Here is a 19,663-nt window from a genome sequence, read left to right as displayed (position 1 = left end):
TCACGTGATGCCCCACTGTAACATCTCTATTACACTTATGTTTCAGTGCCAGGTCTTTAACTTATTTTCATAGAAAATAAAATACAACTTGGAGGGAGCACTTACAATATGGTGACACTGACCTGGTATAATCCTTTTTCACATTAGCACTTTTTTTACATTAAAGAGTGCCATGTGAAAGGACTTCCACTCTTATCTGTTAGGAGGCAATTAAGGCAAAGATTGCCAATTCCGACTCAGTTACTCTTTGGGACGGAGTAGAACTGCTGTGGAGGGTTTCTAAGACTAAATATTTATGAAAGCACACAATCTCAAGAGGAGCGGAGTGGCCAGTGGGCTTGAACCTCTGACCTTGTGATTAGCTGACCAATCCTTAGCCCATTGGACTACCAGGGCTCCTTAAATATTGGTTAAACATCTTTGTGTGATGCATGATGCTGTTAAACATCATTCCTAAAACTTTTAAAATAGCTTATGAATACTTGAACCAAAGTTAAGCATAAAGGAACTCTTTCATTTCCCTACAAGACTCGTTGAGTTAAAGAAAACAGTGAGGTTGTTCTAGTATAGATCATTCCTTCAGAAAAAAGGTTTCACCTAAAGCTTCCAAAACAAGTAGTTCTATGCTACGCCAAGACAATTGGGATACCACTCTCCTATGAGGGGCATAAAGAATAAGAAGTGTATTTAATTTTTAAAATAAAAATATGTGTAACAACATTTGCCAATTTAATATTTTCATATGGTCTATTTAGTGCATAAATTACATTTACCAAGTTGTTCAGTCATCACCAATGCCCAAAGGCAAATTTCCTTGGAAACCAACAGAAATTCAAGGCTTTCTAAACAATGACTCCACTCTCCACTTCCTCTTGGAACTAGGAATTTGTGTACGCATGTTTGCGTTTTCTTTCTGATTTTTTCCAACTAAACCAATTGCCCTTTGCTCTGCTGGGCTGAACCTCCTTCCCTAGACAGTGATTCAGAGAACAGGTGAGAGTTGCGGAAGGATGGTAGGAAGGAGAGACTAGCACTGGTATGAGTCTGTGGCAGAGCCACAGACAATCCAAGGCAGCGATCTCTCCAGAGGCTTTAGGTGACAGGTCCCAGGCCTCCCATAATCTGCTCAGTTTCCTGGGCTTGCAGGTAGGAAGCATCTTCTTTCCCTGATGGAGCTGCTAGAGAGGCGGCAAGAGTACTAATGTTGACATCCCCCAAGGTCTGGCCACCTCCTACAATCGGAGGCTCTTCACCACAAAGAAACGTGGTGGGTACTTAATCTGGCAGAAGGAAGTGGTTCTTATGCAATGTCGCGAGGGCCCCATACAAACTCGTCCGAACAATGTACTAACAGCTCACAACAACAGTTTGCGTTGGATTTACCATGGGATTTTGGAGGACAGCTTCCTGCCGGGGGTGAGACTTACCGATTTGTAGTTCGGGATATATTTCATAAAGACACCAATCCACATTGCAGTCGCAATGAGTTTTCTCAAAAAGGTTGTCTAAAACATCTCGGACCAGCTGCCGCTCATCCACCATCAAGGACTTGGTGCTGTTATCAGTCATGTGTACCTTGACCACGAGCTGAGGAGAAAGCCACAGAGCAACCGGTACATTTCGGCAACCAGAGAGGTCTGCTGAAACGAAGGTTTCAACAGAGCTATTGTTCCTGTGGGTTACCTTACAAGTAAGGACTGCGTGTGTCCTGTGAATCCACTCGTTAAGTTTTACCCATACGTGAGCACTGCTTCACGTACTAACAGTAAAATGTGGGGTCAGGGGAGGGGGAGGATCTACAAATACATGCATAAACTATTTACCTGCTTAACTAGCAGGGACTTCCTAATAACATGGTCATCATCCGGAATCACCTGAGACACTTCTATTTTTTGCAGTACTTAGAAGGCTTAAGGAGCCATGGTGGGGTACTGATTGCATGGTGAGCTGCTAACCATGAGGCCAGCTGTTTGAAACCATCAGGCCCTCAGCTAGAGCAGAGAGTTACAGTCTCCGAAACCCAAATGGGCATTCTACCCTGTCCTATAGGGTCAAGAGTCAGAATTGACTTACTTGAGGGTAGTGAGTTTGGTTTTGGTTCGGTAGAAGGCTTAGGAGTGATTACAAGGCGAATTCCTTCCTCTTTTATTGATTTTTAAGCTATTATATATGTATCTGTGTGTTACGATGTAACTTTTTATGCTATTATATATGTATCTGTGTTACTATGTAACTTTTTGCACGTTATGTTACTATCTGTTTACCTATGTTACTATGTATTTATATGTGTTACTTCCCACCCCTACCCTTTATTCTTAGGTTTTATTCTATGAGTTTTATTTCAATTTTTTAAAACATTTTATTGAGGGCTTATAATAAGCCACAAATCAATTGTATTAAGCACATTTGCACATATGTTGCCCTCATTATTTTCTAGACATTTACTTTCAGCCTATGTGTTTTAAATCTTAATCGTGGTATTGTCTTCCTGTTCATGAACATGGGACATTTTTTCCCCATTTATGTAGGTATCTTTGGAATGATTCAAAAAACAAACCAAGTTCAGGAGCCCTGGTGGGTGAGTTGGGCTGCTAACCGCAAGGCCAGCAGTTTGAAACCACTTACTGCTCCTTGGGAGAAAGACAAGGTTTCTATTCCTGTAAAGAGTTACAATCTCGGGGGAAAAGGTGTAAAAGGGAGGTGACATCAAGGAGTCCATGTAGAAAAGAATGTTTGGAAACATTATGGTAACAATAGTACAATTCTACTTGACATGATTGAAATATCGAATGACCTGGTATATGTATTAAATTCCATCTAATAATAATAATGAAGAAAATATGCAGGGATTATGCAAATTATATTTCACATAATGATAATTTGGCAAAAATTAACTGTATTTGTAATCATAGAATCTCTGATAGATTGATAAATAAATCCTGTTTGATTATATATATAATCATATATATATTGTGGTAGTTACATAATCTGGTGTTAATTTGAGGATTAAGAGTGTAGGGTTAGTCTAGTCTGTCAATCAGGTCATAGCCAATGAGGCCTTTGTGTAAGCATGGTCTTCTCCTGAGGATTCTGGGAACTCCTGTCTTTTCTCTTTGGAGAGAAGGAGACACACACCCTCTCTCTGCTCACTCCCTGTGAGACATCCCTGTGGAGAAGACTAGCCTGAGAAGCCACGTGGAGACCCCTGCGAGAGCTGAGATGCTTCTACTGCCACTGGGTCCTCAAGACTTCCCACCCACTGGCCTTAATCTTCTTGCATTTGGCATCATTGCATGTGTTTCGTGAGTCTGAAGTGGACTTTATAGATTGGTATTGGATATATGGGCTCATATCGGATAGATGGATTTGATCTGGACTGGGCTGGGATGTTTTCTCAATATTCAACTGCTCTTATATATAAAGCTCTTATACACATATAGGTATCCATGAATTTGTTTCTCTAGGCTACCCAGACTAGCCCACACACATATAAAGTCACACACACACACACACACACACACACACACACACACACACGTTGCAGTCTTGGAAACCCATGGGAGCAGTTCTACCCTATCTTTTGGGTCTCTAGGAATTGGAATCAATTCTGGCAGTGAGTTTTTAAGTTTTCTTTTAGATTCTGATAAGAGTGTTTTTAAGTTTTCTTTGTACAAGTTTTTTGTTTCCCTGGCTAGGTTTATTACTAACTAATTAATCTTCTGGGTGCTTATGATAAGTGGTATTTAAAAATAATTTCTTTTCTTTTTTTACAAAGAATTCCTTTCCAAAGTTCTCTTTCTTAATATACAGGAATCCTATTGATTTTTGTATGTTGATCTGGTAGCTGTCACATTGCCACAATTTTCAGTTGGTTCCAGCAATTTTCTTAATGACTCCTAGGAGTTTTCTCTATATAAAATTATACCATCAGCAAATAGAGAGGGTTTTACTTCTTTTGCTGGTCTGGATATCTTGAATTTCATTTTGATGTCTTATGATGCTGGCTAATACTTTCAGGCTATCCTAAATAAGAACGGCAATAAAGGGAAGCCCTATCTGGCTCCTGTTTGGATGGAAAATACTTTCAGTTTCTCTCCATTGAATGAAATGCTGGCTGTTGGCTTTGCACATAGGGCCTTTTTTATGTCGAGACATCGCCCTTGTATTTCTATTTTATTGAGTGTTTTTTTAAATTAAAAATGCATATTGGATTTTGTTGAATGCCTTTTCTGCATTAAGTGATGGGATTCTTTTCTAATGTTTTATTTATATAGTAGATTACATGATTTTTTCCCCTAATTTTGAACCATCTTTGCATACCTGGTATAAATCCCACTCAGTCATAATGTATTATTTAATTTTTTTGGTCAATTTTTGTTTGCTAGGATTTTGTTGAAAATTTTAGTACTATGCTCATAAGAGATATTTGTCTATATTTCTCTATTCTGGTGATGTCTTTATTTGATTTTGGTATCTTTGATTATATTTGCTTTATAGAACTGATTTGGTGTAGGTTGACCTTTTCTATATTATGTAATAGTTTATATAGAATTGGTGTCAACTTATCTCTGAATGCTTATTAGAATTCCTCCATAAAACCATCTGGTCCTGGACTTTTTGTTGTTGGAAAATTTTCAGTGACCTGATCAGCTTCTTGTTTTGTTCATTTTTCTGTCTTGTTTCTCTGTATTTGGATTCATTTATTTCCTCTCTAATTTTTATCAAGTCTTTTCTTCTGGTAGCTAAGGGTTTGTTTTGCTGTTTTTGTTCTAATTGTTGTAGGTGTTGGGTTAAGGTGTTGATTTTGGTTCTTTTTGTTTTTGATGTTTGCAATTATTGCCATTAAATGTGTTCCGAGTACTGCTTTTTCCTGTCTCAGAGGTATCGGTATGCTCTATTTTTGTTCTCATTTGTTTCAGGGAATTTTTTAATCACAATGCTTATTTCTTCAAATATGCACTTTTTAATCATTTTATTGGGGACTCATACAGCTCTTATCACAATCCATCCATACATGCATTATGTCAAGCACATTTGTACATTTGTTGCCATCATCACTTCCAAAACTCTTGAGCCCTTGATATTAGCTTCTCATTTGACCCCCTCTCTCTCCCACTTTCCCTCCCTCATGAACTCTTGATGATTTATAAATTACTATTATTTTTTTCATGTGTTATACTGATCGATGTTTCCCTTCACCCATGTTTCTGTTGTTCTTCTCCCTGGGAGGGGTTGTATGTAGATCATTGTGATCAGTTCCTCCCTTTCTCCTACAACCTTCCCCTTAGCCTCTTGGATCCCTACTCTCATTATTGGTCCTGAGGAGTTTGTCTGTCGTGGATTCCCTGTGTTGGGAGCTCTTCTCTGTACCCATGTACATGCTCTGGTCTAGACCGATTTGTAAGGTATAATTGGGGTCACAATAGTGGTGGGGAGGAAGCATTAAGGAACTAGAGGGAAGTTGTATGTTCAACAGTGCTATACTACACTCTGACTGGCTCATCTCTTCCTTGTGACCCTTTTGTAAGGGGATGTCCAATTGTCCACAGATGGGCTTTGGCACTCCATTCTGCACTCCCCCTCATTCACAGTGATTTGATTTTTTGTTCTGGGTCTTTGACGTCTGATACCTGATCCCATCAACACCTCAAGATCACACATGCTGGTGTGCTTCCTCCATGTGGACTTCGTTGCTTCTCAGCTAGATGGCTGTTTGTTTATCTTCAAACCTTTAATACTCTAGATGCTATATCTTTTGACAGCCAGGCACCATCAGTATGCAGTGGTTTTTAAGCAAGGTGCTGTTCTATTTCCATGTATTTGAACTTTTTATTGATGTCCTTATTATTGATTTATAATTTTATAGCATTGTGATCTGAAAAGATTGTGGTATCTCAATATTTAAAAATTTATTAATACTTGCTTTGTGGCCTGGTATATCATCTATTCTAGAGTATGTCTGACACGCTCTGGAGAAGAATGGTTACTGTGCTATTTTGGGGTGAAGTATTCTTTATATATATAAGAGATAAAGTTGATTGTGTTGTTTAGTTCCTTTGTATCTTTGTTAGTTTTCTTTTCAATTGATATGTCCTTCCTTGGGAGTAGGATATTGAAGTCTACTATTTTTGCACTATTGTCTATTTGTCTCTTCATGTCTGCATGGATTTGATTACTGTGTTTTGAGGGTCTCTTATTGGCTTCACAGATGTTTAGTATGATTATGTTTCCTTATTCAATTGTGGCTTTAATCATTACATAGTGGCCTTCTATGTGCCTCATGATGGCTTTTACTTTGAAGTCTGTCTCATCAGATATTAATCGTAGCACTCCTGCTTTTTTATTTCTTCTTGTGTTTTGTCTGTTAAGGTTTTCTCTACAAATTTGTGCTAATTTAAGTAGGTAATATGCTTTTAGGAAATTTCCCATTGCTGCTAGGTTTTCAAATTTGTTGTAGTACAAGGACTGACATTATTTTAAAAGGCGATAAGATGGACTGGGAAAAGAGAGGGAGGCCGTATAATTGGCAAGAGTCCTTCATCCTCCAAAGTGTGGGCTGAGTTGTAAGCAAGAGTCCTACAATGAAGCAGTTGTGCGCTTGAAAACTAGTCAAAAGTTTGGCAGCTCAAACTCCCTTGCAGGCTTGGAAAGTTGCTTCTGAAAAGCGACCACCTTGTAAACTCTATGGTGCGCTCCTCCTCTGCACACATGGCCACCCTGGGTTGGAACTGACAGCAACCTGAGCACTTGAGTACATGCCTCTTCCAGCCACTCCCCCCGGACCTGATCTTGAGAACGGTTTTCCAGTTGAGCGAGTAGCTTCTGTACCTTATTATGTAGAAGCTACCAAGGTGGAACATGTTACACTCTCTGGGTCTGCTCCTTTCTAGCAGACACAAATCTTGATGCTCAAGTGTAGATGTCAGGGTGGCAAAAGGGCACTTTCGCTTCTAGTATCATTCAGATTATACCCTTGCCCAGGCTTGCCTCAGGAGGGCCCTTTTCCTTCCTCTCCTCAGAAACTTGCAGCCTAGATGGTAGACAGTTGCTTATTCTCTCCCTGTTTGTCTTTTGATACTTTAAACTGATGGGCCAGGAACCACGGTGCTCAAGATCCACGTGTGTGATCTTAGAAGTGAGGTATGCAGGGTTGTGTGGAAAAATAAAGTCTTTGCTATGATTATTTTCTCTGGAAGACATACCTGCTGCCTTCTGCTCAGAGCTATTGCAATAAATTAGCTAGATGTTCTAAGCAACAGTACCAACACAGGGCTTTGAAAACTTAATCTTCCTGATCACAAAATTAATGAGGTTCGAACATATTTCATTCTTGCTTACACATTTTTGAGAAAAACGATATGTTGATGCTTCCTTTTGTTATTATAAGGGAGAAAAATCAAGAACACACAATTTAACAGTGATATAAAGGTTGTTTTTTTCTAATCTATATGTGCTAATAAATATCCATAATTACAGAATTTGGAAAACAAATAGCCCAAGAGAAGACTGGTGAATTTTAGAGACTAAATCATATGTATTATTCCTCACAGTTTCAGTTGTATCTGCAAGGTGAAGAGTGGCTCTGTGCCACCATGTTTGTGTACCTGGGATTCAGCTGACTAAAGCTTTCTCATACCCACACTATAGGAGATGAGGTCAAAATGATTCAACAAAGGGAAAAGCAAACCAACCCCCAATCTTTATAACCCATGGCAGTAAAGATTTTTCAGCTTTTGCAGTTTCTTTTGCAAGCTGTTAAATATAATACAATTCTAGAGCTGATTCACTTTAAATATATACATTTGTTTTAATAAGATCTAAAAATCAAACAGCTCTATGTGTCACCAAGACAGAAAAATAGAATGACTGACGGACTGACTCTGTTTCTAGTTCCCCAAACTGTGACTATCAAATGATGTCAACACCCCACAGAATAGTACTCTGGATAAACTCGATTTTCATCCTTTAGCCGGCAACCTTTGGGCTAGCTGACGGGCCGTTTGCACCAAGTGGAAGAAGCAATAAAACAAACAAAACGAGCATAACACCAAACCCACTGGCAACCTCCAGGGTTTCCAAGCCTGTGCATCTTCATGGGGCAGACAGCCTTGTCTTTCTCTCGCAGGGCCACAGGTGGGTTGGAACCACTGACCTTGTGGTTAGCAGCCCAGTGTCTAACCCCTCAGGACCCAGCACTGAAAACAAAATGAAGTAGGGAAGGATATGGCATGTGTGTGTGCATGAGATCAAAGATTCACAGAAGGTAACCGAGTGAAACTACCTAGAATCGGGGTCAAGCGCCAAGGTAGGAGGGAGGCAGAGATGCTAAGGCTAGGGCATGCCTGGAACACTGGAACTGCAGCAGTGAGAGCAGGTGGGTAAGATGGGGGTGATGGGGGAGACGCAAATGAGGTCATGGAGGTAATGAGGCAGCCGGATCTGAAAGGGATGTAAGGATTGGGGCTCTTGCTGTACGAGATGGGGAGCTCCTGGAGGCTCTGGAGGATGGGAATGGGAGCGTAAGTGGACAGGCTGGCCTTAGAAACACAGAGCCCTTTCCTTATATGAGGATGCTTTGACGGGTTTGTGGGAAAATGCCTTTAGCTTTGCCTTCAACCCTTCCATCAGCTATTGGAAGCCCCCTTGTATTAAGAGAGAGAGGACAAAAGTGGACTCTACATTTATGGGTGCAACTAGGTAGGAAGGGAAGTGTGTCATGGGGGTTGTGGAATTTGTTCCCCCTCCTCACTGAAATCGGAGGGGAAGCCATTAGCTGAGAGGGTTGGGTGAGAGCGGTGTTGGGAGTTGGAAGAGGGTGGGCAAGGCATCGTACTCTTGGTTAGCAGGAGGGCGACAGGAAGGGGGTGCCCTGAGAGCCCACCAGGCACATCGAGGGCCCTGGGGAAGACTGTGCTTGCTGCTCCTGGAGGTCAGCGCTGCAGACGTAGAGAGGGAGGGAGCTGGATGTGACCAGGGCTTGGCGAAGGGAGGACGGCCAAGGGAGCCGAGGAGCATCGGTTCCATGACCGAACGCTGCTTTGAACGACAGACATGCCGACGACAGGGAGGAACTGTGGCAAAGGAACTCTCTACACAAAGGCCAGTTCTCCCAACTCTATGGAGCAAGTTCTTAACGAGGTTCAGGGATGGGAGTTGAAACATGATGGAGACGGCTTCATTCTCATGCTTAGTTTACTCGGTTCACGTAGTGTGGGGACTGGTGGAGCCACAACTGATCACCGGGCGGGCCTCGCCCAGCGCAGGCCCCCTGATCAGTTGTGGATTCACCAATGTGAACCATACAGCTTTCAATGGCTGATTTTAAAAATAGGTCACCACACCTTTCTTCCGACTCTCCCTGAGTCCGGAAGTGCCGCTAAGGCTTGCTCAGCATCATAGCAACAGCCAAGCCTCCCCTGACAGATGGCTATGTTTGCCGTGCACTGGCTTGCAATTGTACTGATAGCTTTCACATGGAAAGTGAGAATTTTGTCACTGAACTCCCTAACTCATACTTAGTCCTTCATATATTGTATACTTCCAATAAGGAACCCTGGTAGTCCACTGGTTATGCACTCACTGCTAAACTAAAGGCTAGAGGTTCAAATCTACCCAGTGGCTTGTGGGACAAAGACTTGGCAACCTGCTCCAGAACAAGAAACCTTAAAACCTTATGATAAGACATTTCCTTTCAGTCACATGGAATTGCTATCAGTCAAAATCCAACAACAGCAATATACTTTTAATAAGGTCTAATATAGGTATTTATGTTATACTACAATATATGTGTTCCTGAGAAACTCTATGCTCTTGCAAATACACACACACACACACACACACACACACACACACACAGTCACTGGCTTATCAGATAATAAATCAGATAACTGGAACAAACACAGCTATGACACTACCGGGCTATTCCTAAGAGATAACTTGGATGTCCAGGACAAGTGGCTGAAGGCTGCGTCAAGGAATATGAAAAATTCACAAGAGCAATTGTGGGAATTCTGAGGGTGCAAAGGAGACCAAGCTCTGACCCAATTAAGGTGGAGCCACTGAGAAAGGCAAGAAGGCCCCTGAAGAGAGAGGGGAGGGAGCCAGGGTGTAGATGCTTAGTTCTGCCCCAGCAGATGCCCAGCCAAGCCAAGGGCTCTTTCCTTACTGGCTTAGGCCCATAATTCCACTCCCACTTAGCCCAGCTCCTAGAAAAACCACGTTCTTGCCAACCAAAAAGTAGGTTTAAGCCAATGAACTGTCTACAATTTTACTAACAGATATTCCCTAGCCATCCATCACCAATGAATGAACTAGACATCTAGAGAGATCAACTATGTAATTTGTTGTCTTGAAAAAATACAATTATTTGGGAAACATTACTCAGCATTTTTATTTTTTATTATTAGGTATGATAAAATGTCCTAGAGTGAGCTTTTCAGTGCCAAAGTATTTCAGAGTTTACCTTTTTAACCTTGGCCTCCTTCAGCTTTTCCAGTGCCAACTTAATTTTATCGGCTTTGGCTTGGGCTTCTTCTTCTTCCTGTAAAAAGGCAAACGATTCAACACAGTCTCTGAAAGAAGGCCAGTGAGTCATTGACGGCGCTTTCAAAACACTTTAGTTCATGGAACACAAGGCTCCTGTTCAGAGGCTCCACATTTCACACGGCGGATGTGTAGGATCGAAATAGATTGTAATAGAAATCTTCAGTCCAAAGATGCAGAAGGCAGTCAGCTTTAAAAAAATAATTTTATATCTATTTATATGGATAGCTAATTAGTGTATAGAGCAGTACAAATGGCTCAGTGCAGCTCACTTCCAGTGCTAGTACACTGGCAGTCCTTTAAGCCTTTTTAAAAAAATACTTTTATTGGGGGCCTCTTACATCTCTTATCACAATCCAAATATTCATCCAGTGTGTCAAGCACATTTGCACATATGCTGCCATCATCATTTTCAAAGCCTTCTCTTCCCACTTGAGCCCCTGATATTAGCTCCCCATTCCCCCCCTTCCTCACAAACCCTTGATAAGTTATAGATTATTTCTATTTCTTACATTGTCCTCTGTCACCCCTCACCCACTTTTCTGTTATTCATCCCCCTGGGACCCCTCCTAGATTGATCCTTGTGATTGATTCCCCCTCCCCCCACCACCTAATCCTACGGGTATCTCCACTCTCCTTGTTGGCTGTGAGGGGCTTATCCATCCTGGATTCTGTGTTGCGGGCTCTTATGGAAGTCAGCTTTGATCCCTGAGGCACAGTAACTTGAAAGATGAACTCGTGGGTTTCGCGGGGCTGCACATATTCTGACCACAAAAAAAGCTCTGCTTGACTCACAGGCTGGAGTTTAACAGAGGAACATATGGCTAGATATCAAGCAATTTGACACCCCCCTGAAGTTCCATACACACTTATGGACTATTAGGCATCGTCTGAAGGAGCCCTGGTGGCACAGTGGTTAAGCATTCAGCTGTGAAATGAAACATCGGTGGTTCAAATCCACTAGTAGCCCTGTGTGAGAGAAGCCCTGGTGATCTGCCTAGGAAACCCTATGGAGCAGTTCTACTTGTGTCCCTTAGAATTAACTTGAAGGTATAAACAACAATATGTTTTCTAGTGTTTCACTAGATTCTTAACTCACAGCCATTGAGTTGATTCTGACCCGATAGGAGAGAGTAGAACTGTCCCTGTGGGTTTCTGAGATTGTAACTTTTTACGGGAGTAGAAAGCCTCTTCTTTCTTCTGTGGAGCAACTGGTGGTTTCGAACTGCTGGCCTTGTGGTTAGCCCAGTGTATCATCAAGATGCCACCAGATTCTTAAAGGGCACCTAGTTCCTCAAACCTGATGACTTAACATTCAAACTAATAATATATGGGGAAAGCACTGACAAAAAGAACTTAGCAGGCAGGAGAGAGAGAGTGAAATATTTGATGAATTCCAACCATTTGATTTCTTAACATAAATATATGAAGAATAATTATGGCTTTCTGTACCTAACTATTTATAATGTCCAGGAAAGGAATTGTGCTGATTAAGTTTAAATTATTTGAAAGCATATGTATATTTTCTTACACCAGTGGCGCTTAAAGCTTTCCTTAATGATTTTTTTTTTCCATTCACAAATCTCTGGGGAATATGTTGAAAGCTATGTAGCCCGTAAAAAAACTCAGACATCATACAAAATTGTATACATTTTCAGGAAATTAAGAAAACTCCCTTGAAAAACGGCATAAACCCAATATTCAGGGTTTATGATCGATCTCTCTATATAGATCACCAATTTTAAAATAACTGGCCTATAGTAAGGAGGCTTGGTGGCACAGTGGTTATGCGCTGGCGACACTCTGCAAGTTCCACACTTGGAGACAACCAGCTGCTGCAAAGGAGAGAGAGGAGGCTTCCTACTCCAAAAAGGAGACCGTCTCAGAAACTCACAGGGGCAGTTCTACCCTGCCCTAAAGTGTCACTAGGAGTTGGCATCAATTCAACGGCAGCAGGTTTGATTTTTAGTCTATAATAAATACATGATACAGCAATGCTGAATATGGTTTTATGTTTGTTCATTCAAAAGGCATTTTGGGGACTTTCAAAGAGTAGCGGGCTGAATGGTGGCCCACAATAGGACGTGTCCATATCCTGACTTCCAGAGTTTGTGAATATCACCTTGTCCACAAAAAAGGAGTCTTTGAAAATTTAATTAATTTAAGGATTTTGAGATGAGAAAACCAGGGGGTATTTGGGTGGATCCTAAACTCAATGAGATACACAGGGAAGAACACATATAAGAGATACACAGGGAAGAACACAGAAGAGGTGAAGGCAGTATGAATACAGTTTATCAGAAACTGAAGCCATGCTGACACAAGCCAAGGAATGTTGGCAGTCAGCAGATGCTCAAAGATGGAATGAATAAATAAAGAAAAGGGAAAGAAAGGGGGGAAAAGAAAGCAAGAATTTGCCTTGAAAACCCATCGAGGGTGGACAGCCCTCAATTTCATTCTTCTGAAACTGGGGGAGGATTAACTGGTATTGTCTGAAGCCACTGAATTTGTGGCAGTCTGTTCTAGCAGGAGTTGGTTCCACTGGGAACTAGCACATAAGGTCACTAGGGTCATATTTATGAATATTGATAACTACAGAAAACCAAGCTGGTTCTTACCACAGAATAATTTAAGTGGCTTACTCTGAGAGAAGTCCTTAAAAGGAATCGTTATATTTGCTTCTGTGAGACATAATAGGAGCTAATACACCAAATTATGATTATATATACTTTACGTTGATTGTATCCCATTATTCAGACATGTATGAATATCAGTCATCCTGCCCCACAGCACTGCCCCGCCCCCTGCTCCCCCTGCCCCCCCACTAGACTCTCACAAGGCACACACGGCTCTGTCTTTGAGACCCACAGTATCCGATCGTGATGTAACAAATGCCTTCTCTCAGTGGCGTCAAAACGTTTGCAGTAACACAGAATTAGAAAATATGGGACCTTTTCTGGGAAGCCCCGTCCAGGAAGCGCTAAGAGTCCACCCAGGACGCCAACAACGTAAACCAGCAGATGCCATTCGGGAGACCGATGGGATTCCTTCCCAGATTTAACAGGTTCACGGAGCCCCAGAAGCCCTAGTGGCGTGGTGGCTTAAGCACCGGGCGGCTCACAGAAAGGCACCTGCAGTCTGTATGCTCTGGAAAGACTGACAGGCCTGAACACTCAGTTCCATTCTGTCCCGTGGCGTCACTACAAGTCGGAATCGACTTAGCCAGTGGGTTTCAACCCAAACCACGTTCTTCCTCAGGGCTGCTGGTGGAGTTGAACTGCTGACCTGAGGTTGGCCGCCCGACCTGTAACCAGCCCGATCGTCTAGTCTCCACGGCGCAGCAGCAGCAGCGCGGAGCAGCCCCACATTGCTCTGAAGTGGATTGAAAATGAAGGAGGGCCAGGCCCACTGTGGCGGTTGGTGGATTCACTGGTTCGCCTTTTGGAGAGCAGACAGCGCTGAATGGTTGTGCCCATAGGGCTTCTTTGTAAAAGGTCTGCCACAAACTGGGGACAAACGAGGAGCGGGCGCTGCTGCTGTGCGCGTTCAGAGAGGCTAAGGGACTAAGCCACTGACCTCAAGTCCCCCGGCTGAGTAGCTTCCCCTGGTCTGTGCGTTTGCCCCCTGCTTCCTTTTTTTTTTTTTTTTTGCACCAGGGTCTTGGTTGCTAACGCCCACAGCAAGATTCTTGTCGATCATATCCACTGGCATTTCTTCAGAACTGAGATTTCCTGAGGGCGACTCAGTGGTGGGGTCAGCCTTGGGAGAGGGGGGCACTGTGTGGCGGGGGTCAGTGTCAGAGAAATATGGGCAATGCCAGCCGAGAACTTCTATAAGTGGTGTTTTAAGGTTCCTTTCTCGTTGATGTTATAAGGTCCCTAAACCTCTACTGATCAAACCAACGTGGCTGCTGCCAAAGGCGTCGTATTTGTGCATGTAGCTTGTTTGCTTTTTAACCCCAACTTCTGGGACCGTTACAGGAGGTGCTCCTTTCTTAGTGACTCTCGGGGTCATATGAGGGGCGTTCAAAAAGTTCATGGAAAATTGGAATGAAAAGATAAAGGAATTTTTCCACGGAATTAAAAAACATTTCCTCCACCATTTTTATTTGTTTTTAACAGTTTAATTAATGTATAATACATTTCAATTGTTCAATCATATTACAAGGAGTTGTATAACTATCAACACAATCAATTTAGGAAATTTCTTTTTAAAAAAAATCCATTTACTGGGGGCTCTTACAGCTCTTATAACATGCCATACATCCATTGTATCAAGCATATTTGTACATATGTTGCCATTATTTTCTAAACATATACTTTGTATTTGAGCCCTTGGTATCAGCTCCTCTTTTCTCCCCTGCTGTAACCCCTTCCACCCTCGTGACCCCTTGATAAATTATAAATTATTATTGTCTTCATATCTTATACCAACCGCTGTTTCCCTCCACCTACATTTATGTTGTACATCCCCCTGGGGATGGGGGTGGGGGATTGTGCTTCGATCATTGAAGGCCATAGTGTAATTAAACTAGTTTCCGAAGATTGGAACCTTCAGAGATGCTATTTTAACTGAAAAAAGGTTAAAATATTTTGTAATTATTTAATTAAGCATTAAATCCCTGAAACATTAAATAGAAGGTTGTGTTTTCAAACTGACTACCACCGGGTCAATTCTGACTGACAGAGACCACACAGGCAGAGTAGAACTGCCTTGTCGGTTTCCAAGACTGTATCTCTTTCTGGGAGTAGAAAGCCTTGTTTTTTTCCTGCAAAGTGGGCTAGCTGGTTTCAAACTGCTGACCTTGCAGTTAGCAGCCCAACATGGAACCACTACACCACCAGGACTCCTGATACAACAACCACCACCACAACAAAAAGCAGTGGTAGCTTTCTTTTAAATAGGATAATCTAAGAAAGAGAAGCTAAATGACCCTGCCTAGAATATTTGAGAAAATAGCTTCTGCTCACCATTGCCCTTTGACTTATGTCTACTGAACGAAGAGGATAGATCTGACTCAATTTATGCCAATATTTGAACAATATTCCCAGAAATTACCTGCCTAGGAAATAGAATATCAGCAATATTTTTCTCACCACCCAAAGCTTAATTTGTTTAAAATGAAAAAAACATATCCATTTTTATCTTATTTTAAAACTTATCCTTTTCTTAAGCTATAGGAGAGATTATAATTATGATAAATATTCAATATGGAAAAAATTCATAGGTCCTTAAAACCAAATATTAGAGTTCATAAAAAGTTAACAAATCATTTTCTCCCAAATGATGATTATCAGGGAGTGCCTACAGGCAGAAAAAGCTCTTGACTAATTATTATAATTCTTGAATGTGACTCTAAAGCAGCGGTTCTCAACCTGCGGGTTGTGACCCCTTTGGCGTCGAACGAATCTTTCACAGTGGTCGCCCGATTGATAACAGTAGCAAAAGTACAGTGATGAAGTAGCAATGAAAATAATTTTGTGGATAGGAGGGGCACCACAACATGAGGAACTGTATTAAAGGGTCACGGCATGAGGAAGGTTGAGAACTACTGCCGTACAGTGTTCTGCGGAGTGCAGACACACCTACGAGTCTTGTTAAGAAGCCTCCCGATGCAGTGGCTACAGTGCTGACTGCTGACTGAGACATCAGTGGTTCCAACCCACCAGCTACTCGTGGGAGAAAAAAGCCCGGTGGTCCGATCCTGCTGAGATGAAACACCACCATCATCAAAACCCCCCCACTGCCATCGAGTGGACACCAGCTCACAGGGACCCTGCAGGGCAGAGTATTGGGTTGGTACCGTCTCATAGCAACCCCACAGGGAAGAATAGAATCTTTGGGCTTCCCTGACTATAAATCTTTATGGAAACAGACTGCCTCAATTTTCTCTCACTGAGTGAGTTTGAACCACCAACTTTTCCATTAGGCTGATGTTTAACCCATTGTGCCACCAGGACTCCTGTTAAGATGACAGCCTAGAAAACCCTACGGGTAATCTACTTTGTCTGATAGAGTCACTAGGATTCAGAATCGATGCCATAGACTCACCTATGGATCTTGTTTGTGAAGGATTCGTGCTGTGCAATGAATATACTCAGAATGTTTTTTGGGGGGTAGCTCAGAGTTTCAGGTGTAAAAACTTCACCATGTGCCTGTGGCTTCACTGACAGCCAAAGACAGCAGGCATCAGAAGTCCCTGCGCCTGCCACCCTCTGGTCCCACTCACTCACCTGAGAGAGAGGCTCGGGAGGCGGTGGGGGAAGTGGAAGGTCCACCATGGGATCCTCTGGTGGGGGTGGGAAAGCATCTTCACAGTAGCTAGTGCGAGCTGTGGGCACATCTGCTTCAGAACCCAGAAAGGCCGCCCCGCTAAAGTTGGACGGGGCCAAATACGGTTGATTCTGTGAAGAGGCTTTCTGTGCCTGGATTGTCTTCTGCTCAGCTTCGCTTATGTCTGCTACCAGATCAGCCATGAGCGCATCCAAGTCTTGGTCCTCCAGGGCATGTAAGGACTCTGGTGGAGGAAATGAGATGAGTGAAAGAAGCTATTTTGTACCTGAAAAACTAAAAACAAACAAAAGGTAAAATTTTCCAGGTCATACTCAAATTGCTAAGACTTAGTAAGGAAGTCTGGACTTGTTTTTATTCAGTAGCACATATGCAAATACAGAGATTTTGAGAAGCAGTTGGATCTATCCTTGTCTATTCTGGTGCAAGATCTTAGTTTTAGAAACGCAGGGGAGGAGAGTACTGGAAAGGGATGGAAGTGGAGTTCTCTCTACTTGTTTTGTAGGAAGTCAGAGGGCATCTGATTACAAAACTACCTCTGACAGAAAGTGGGCCTCAATCAACCGAGTTTAATATGCTCCGAGACCGTGTACAGAGGATGGAGCGCCTACAGGTGCGACGCATAACCAGGGGAGCGCTCACGGAGTACAGAGCTGACAAATCCAAGCGAGCGGGCGGTAAAGCCAACCCCGTGCCCTCAAGTCAAAGCTGCCCGTAGCGCAGGAGCTCAAAGGCATACATCTGACAGGAGCACTTAAAGCTTTGTCAGTCGATTCCTCCCCGCCCTCCCCCCCCTGCAATCACCCCCCCCCTGCCCCCCATGATGTGGGCTGGACCTGATCTGGTTTCCAAAATTGTCTGTATTTTTGGTCTGTATTGTTTTGTATGGTTTTGTTCATTCAGATCAGAGCGTCTCTCAGAGGTGTTGTGTCAGTGGAGGGCACCCTCTTGAAGCTGGTTTACATGCTTTTCCATTTTCCTGTATATAAAACCCAGGATTGATGAACCTATTGGGACAGCGAGTAGAATAAGGGGTGTGCGGGGAGCGGGTACAGTGGTGGAGGAAGAGAGAGATGATATCAAAGAGTCCCTGTAGAAAAAGAAGGTTTGGAAACTGATTGTGGTAGCAATTGTACAATTCTACTTGATATGATTGAAATACGGAATGATATATGTACTAAATCCCAACTTTAAAAAAACCAACTGATCGTGACCCTCTGTAGACAGAAGTAGAAACCTCAGTGCTGCTGGCTTTGAACCAGCCATACAGGTCACAGCCCAATTCATAACCACTACACCACCAGGGCAGCTACTGACAGGTAGCAGACATCAAAGCACTAACAGGACTTAAGAGTTAAACATAAAAGTGGTATTAAATGATTAAAATGGCAATTTTAATTGGGAGCTAATGCTTAAAGGAAAATGCGGACCAAGATTTTCAGAATGAGGGCACGTTTACTCCGGAGCCCCTCCCAGGTGCGGGAAGTCCGCAGCAGGCACACCATCCTGAAGGTGGACCAGAGGGCGTGCTGTGGCGGAGCGGTGTTGGTGGGAGATGTCGGCAGGAGTTGCACAGCAGCTGGCAGTGCAACAAACAAAGGGCTGGTGGACACGGATCTGTGAGGAAGAGGAAGCTAACTGCTAGGGGAAGGACAAACAGGAATGAGGAAAGAGCTGTGAAAATGAGGCTTGTGCAGCAGCAAACAAGCACAGAGATCTGTGAAACAACTTAACACCAAATGTCACCGCAGTAAACTCTTTAGAACCTATTAAAACAAAGCCAAACCAGTTGCCCGGGTGTCAACTCTGACGCCTGGTGGCCCCATGCATGTCAGAGTAGAAATGCTTCATAGAACGTTTAGAAGTTGATTGCCACGCCTTTCTGCCAAGCTGCCTCGAGGTGGATTTCAACCATCAATTTCATGGCTCTCACTTCCACTACGACACACCGCATGAACACGGAGAGCTCCAGAGTACAGTATGATCACGCAAGTTTGAACTCCGAAATACGTACCAAGAATTTATTTTTTCTAAGCTGTTTTTACATAGAACTTCCTTATGGAATTAAGCTATACCAAATACACTCTTTTTAAAGAATATACATGTAGAACCAATAGAACATAGTAATAATTTCCCAATGTGATCAATTATATGGTGAGTCTGTGGAAACGTCGACAAATTGTCTTTTAATCATTTATAAAAATTTTAGGGTCAAAATTCCCATCATGATACTTACATGAACAATTTCCAAAGGGGCTATACTCCTAAAGTAATTAAATTGGAATTGAGTACTTCAGAATTAAGGAATAAGATAGAAACGGACTCCATTCTGAGGTCTGTCACTAAATCTTGTGGTGATTTTTGGGCAAAATGCGTGTACTCATTTTACCAATGTCTCTTTGCTTATCAATTATTACGTTTCATAGTTCCTCCCATTTAGAAATATTTTGGATCACTGGTACTGCCCTTAGGAAGTGTTAATTGATTTGAACTAAACTCAAGTATTGACTAAATTTTTATTTTGATGAAAATGGCTCAAGTACTGGGTTCTTATGAATGTGGTAAACAAGTGTATGCTATCTGTTATTGACACAATGTTACAAAGTTCACTATTTTTTGAAACTTGATTCCATCATCATGATGGAAATGACTGTCAGGAATCAGTTTCTATGGCAAAGTGAGGGGAAAAAATGGGGCAAGAAAAGGAGAAACCTGCAAGATGTATTACAATGTATCAAGAGGGGCACCACTGAAAATGACAAAAAAAGAAGAGAACAAATAAACTGAGTGAGTGACAAAGATTAAGCTTGGACCTCTAGCTTCTGACACT

The 19,663-nt window shown here is 42.3% G+C and overlaps 2 protein-coding genes across 3 annotated transcripts in view; one reads left to right on the top strand and one right to left on the bottom strand.

The window, feature by feature from the left end:
• The window catches only part of APBB1IP (amyloid beta precursor protein binding family B member 1 interacting protein), a 138,882-nt gene that overhangs the window by 49,846 nt on the left and 69,373 nt on the right, over positions 1-19,663 (bottom strand). For both annotated transcript variants that reach the window (XM_075552530.1, XM_075552531.1), the window contains 3 exons: positions 16,776-17,059; positions 10,463-10,540; positions 1,428-1,587 (listed from right to left, as the gene is read on the bottom strand). In XM_075552530.1, the coding sequence (XP_075408645.1) occupies positions 1,428-1,587; positions 10,463-10,540; positions 16,776-17,059 (522 nt within the window). The remainder of the gene's footprint in view (positions 1-1,427; positions 1,588-10,462; positions 10,541-16,775; positions 17,060-19,663) is intronic.
• The window catches only part of LOC142450517 (protein nucleotidyltransferase YdiU-like), a 177,385-nt gene that overhangs the window by 114,050 nt on the left and 43,672 nt on the right, over positions 1-19,663 (top strand). The gene's annotated exons all lie outside the window — the stretch shown is intronic.

The sequence above is a fragment of the Tenrec ecaudatus genome, chromosome 6 (assembly GCF_050624435.1).
Source record: "Tenrec ecaudatus isolate mTenEca1 chromosome 6, mTenEca1.hap1, whole genome shotgun sequence".
Classification (NCBI taxonomy): domain Eukaryota; kingdom Metazoa; phylum Chordata; class Mammalia; order Afrosoricida; family Tenrecidae; genus Tenrec; species Tenrec ecaudatus.
The sequence above is the reverse complement of the archived record's forward strand: the minus strand, read 5'-3'. Positions and strand labels throughout refer to the sequence as shown.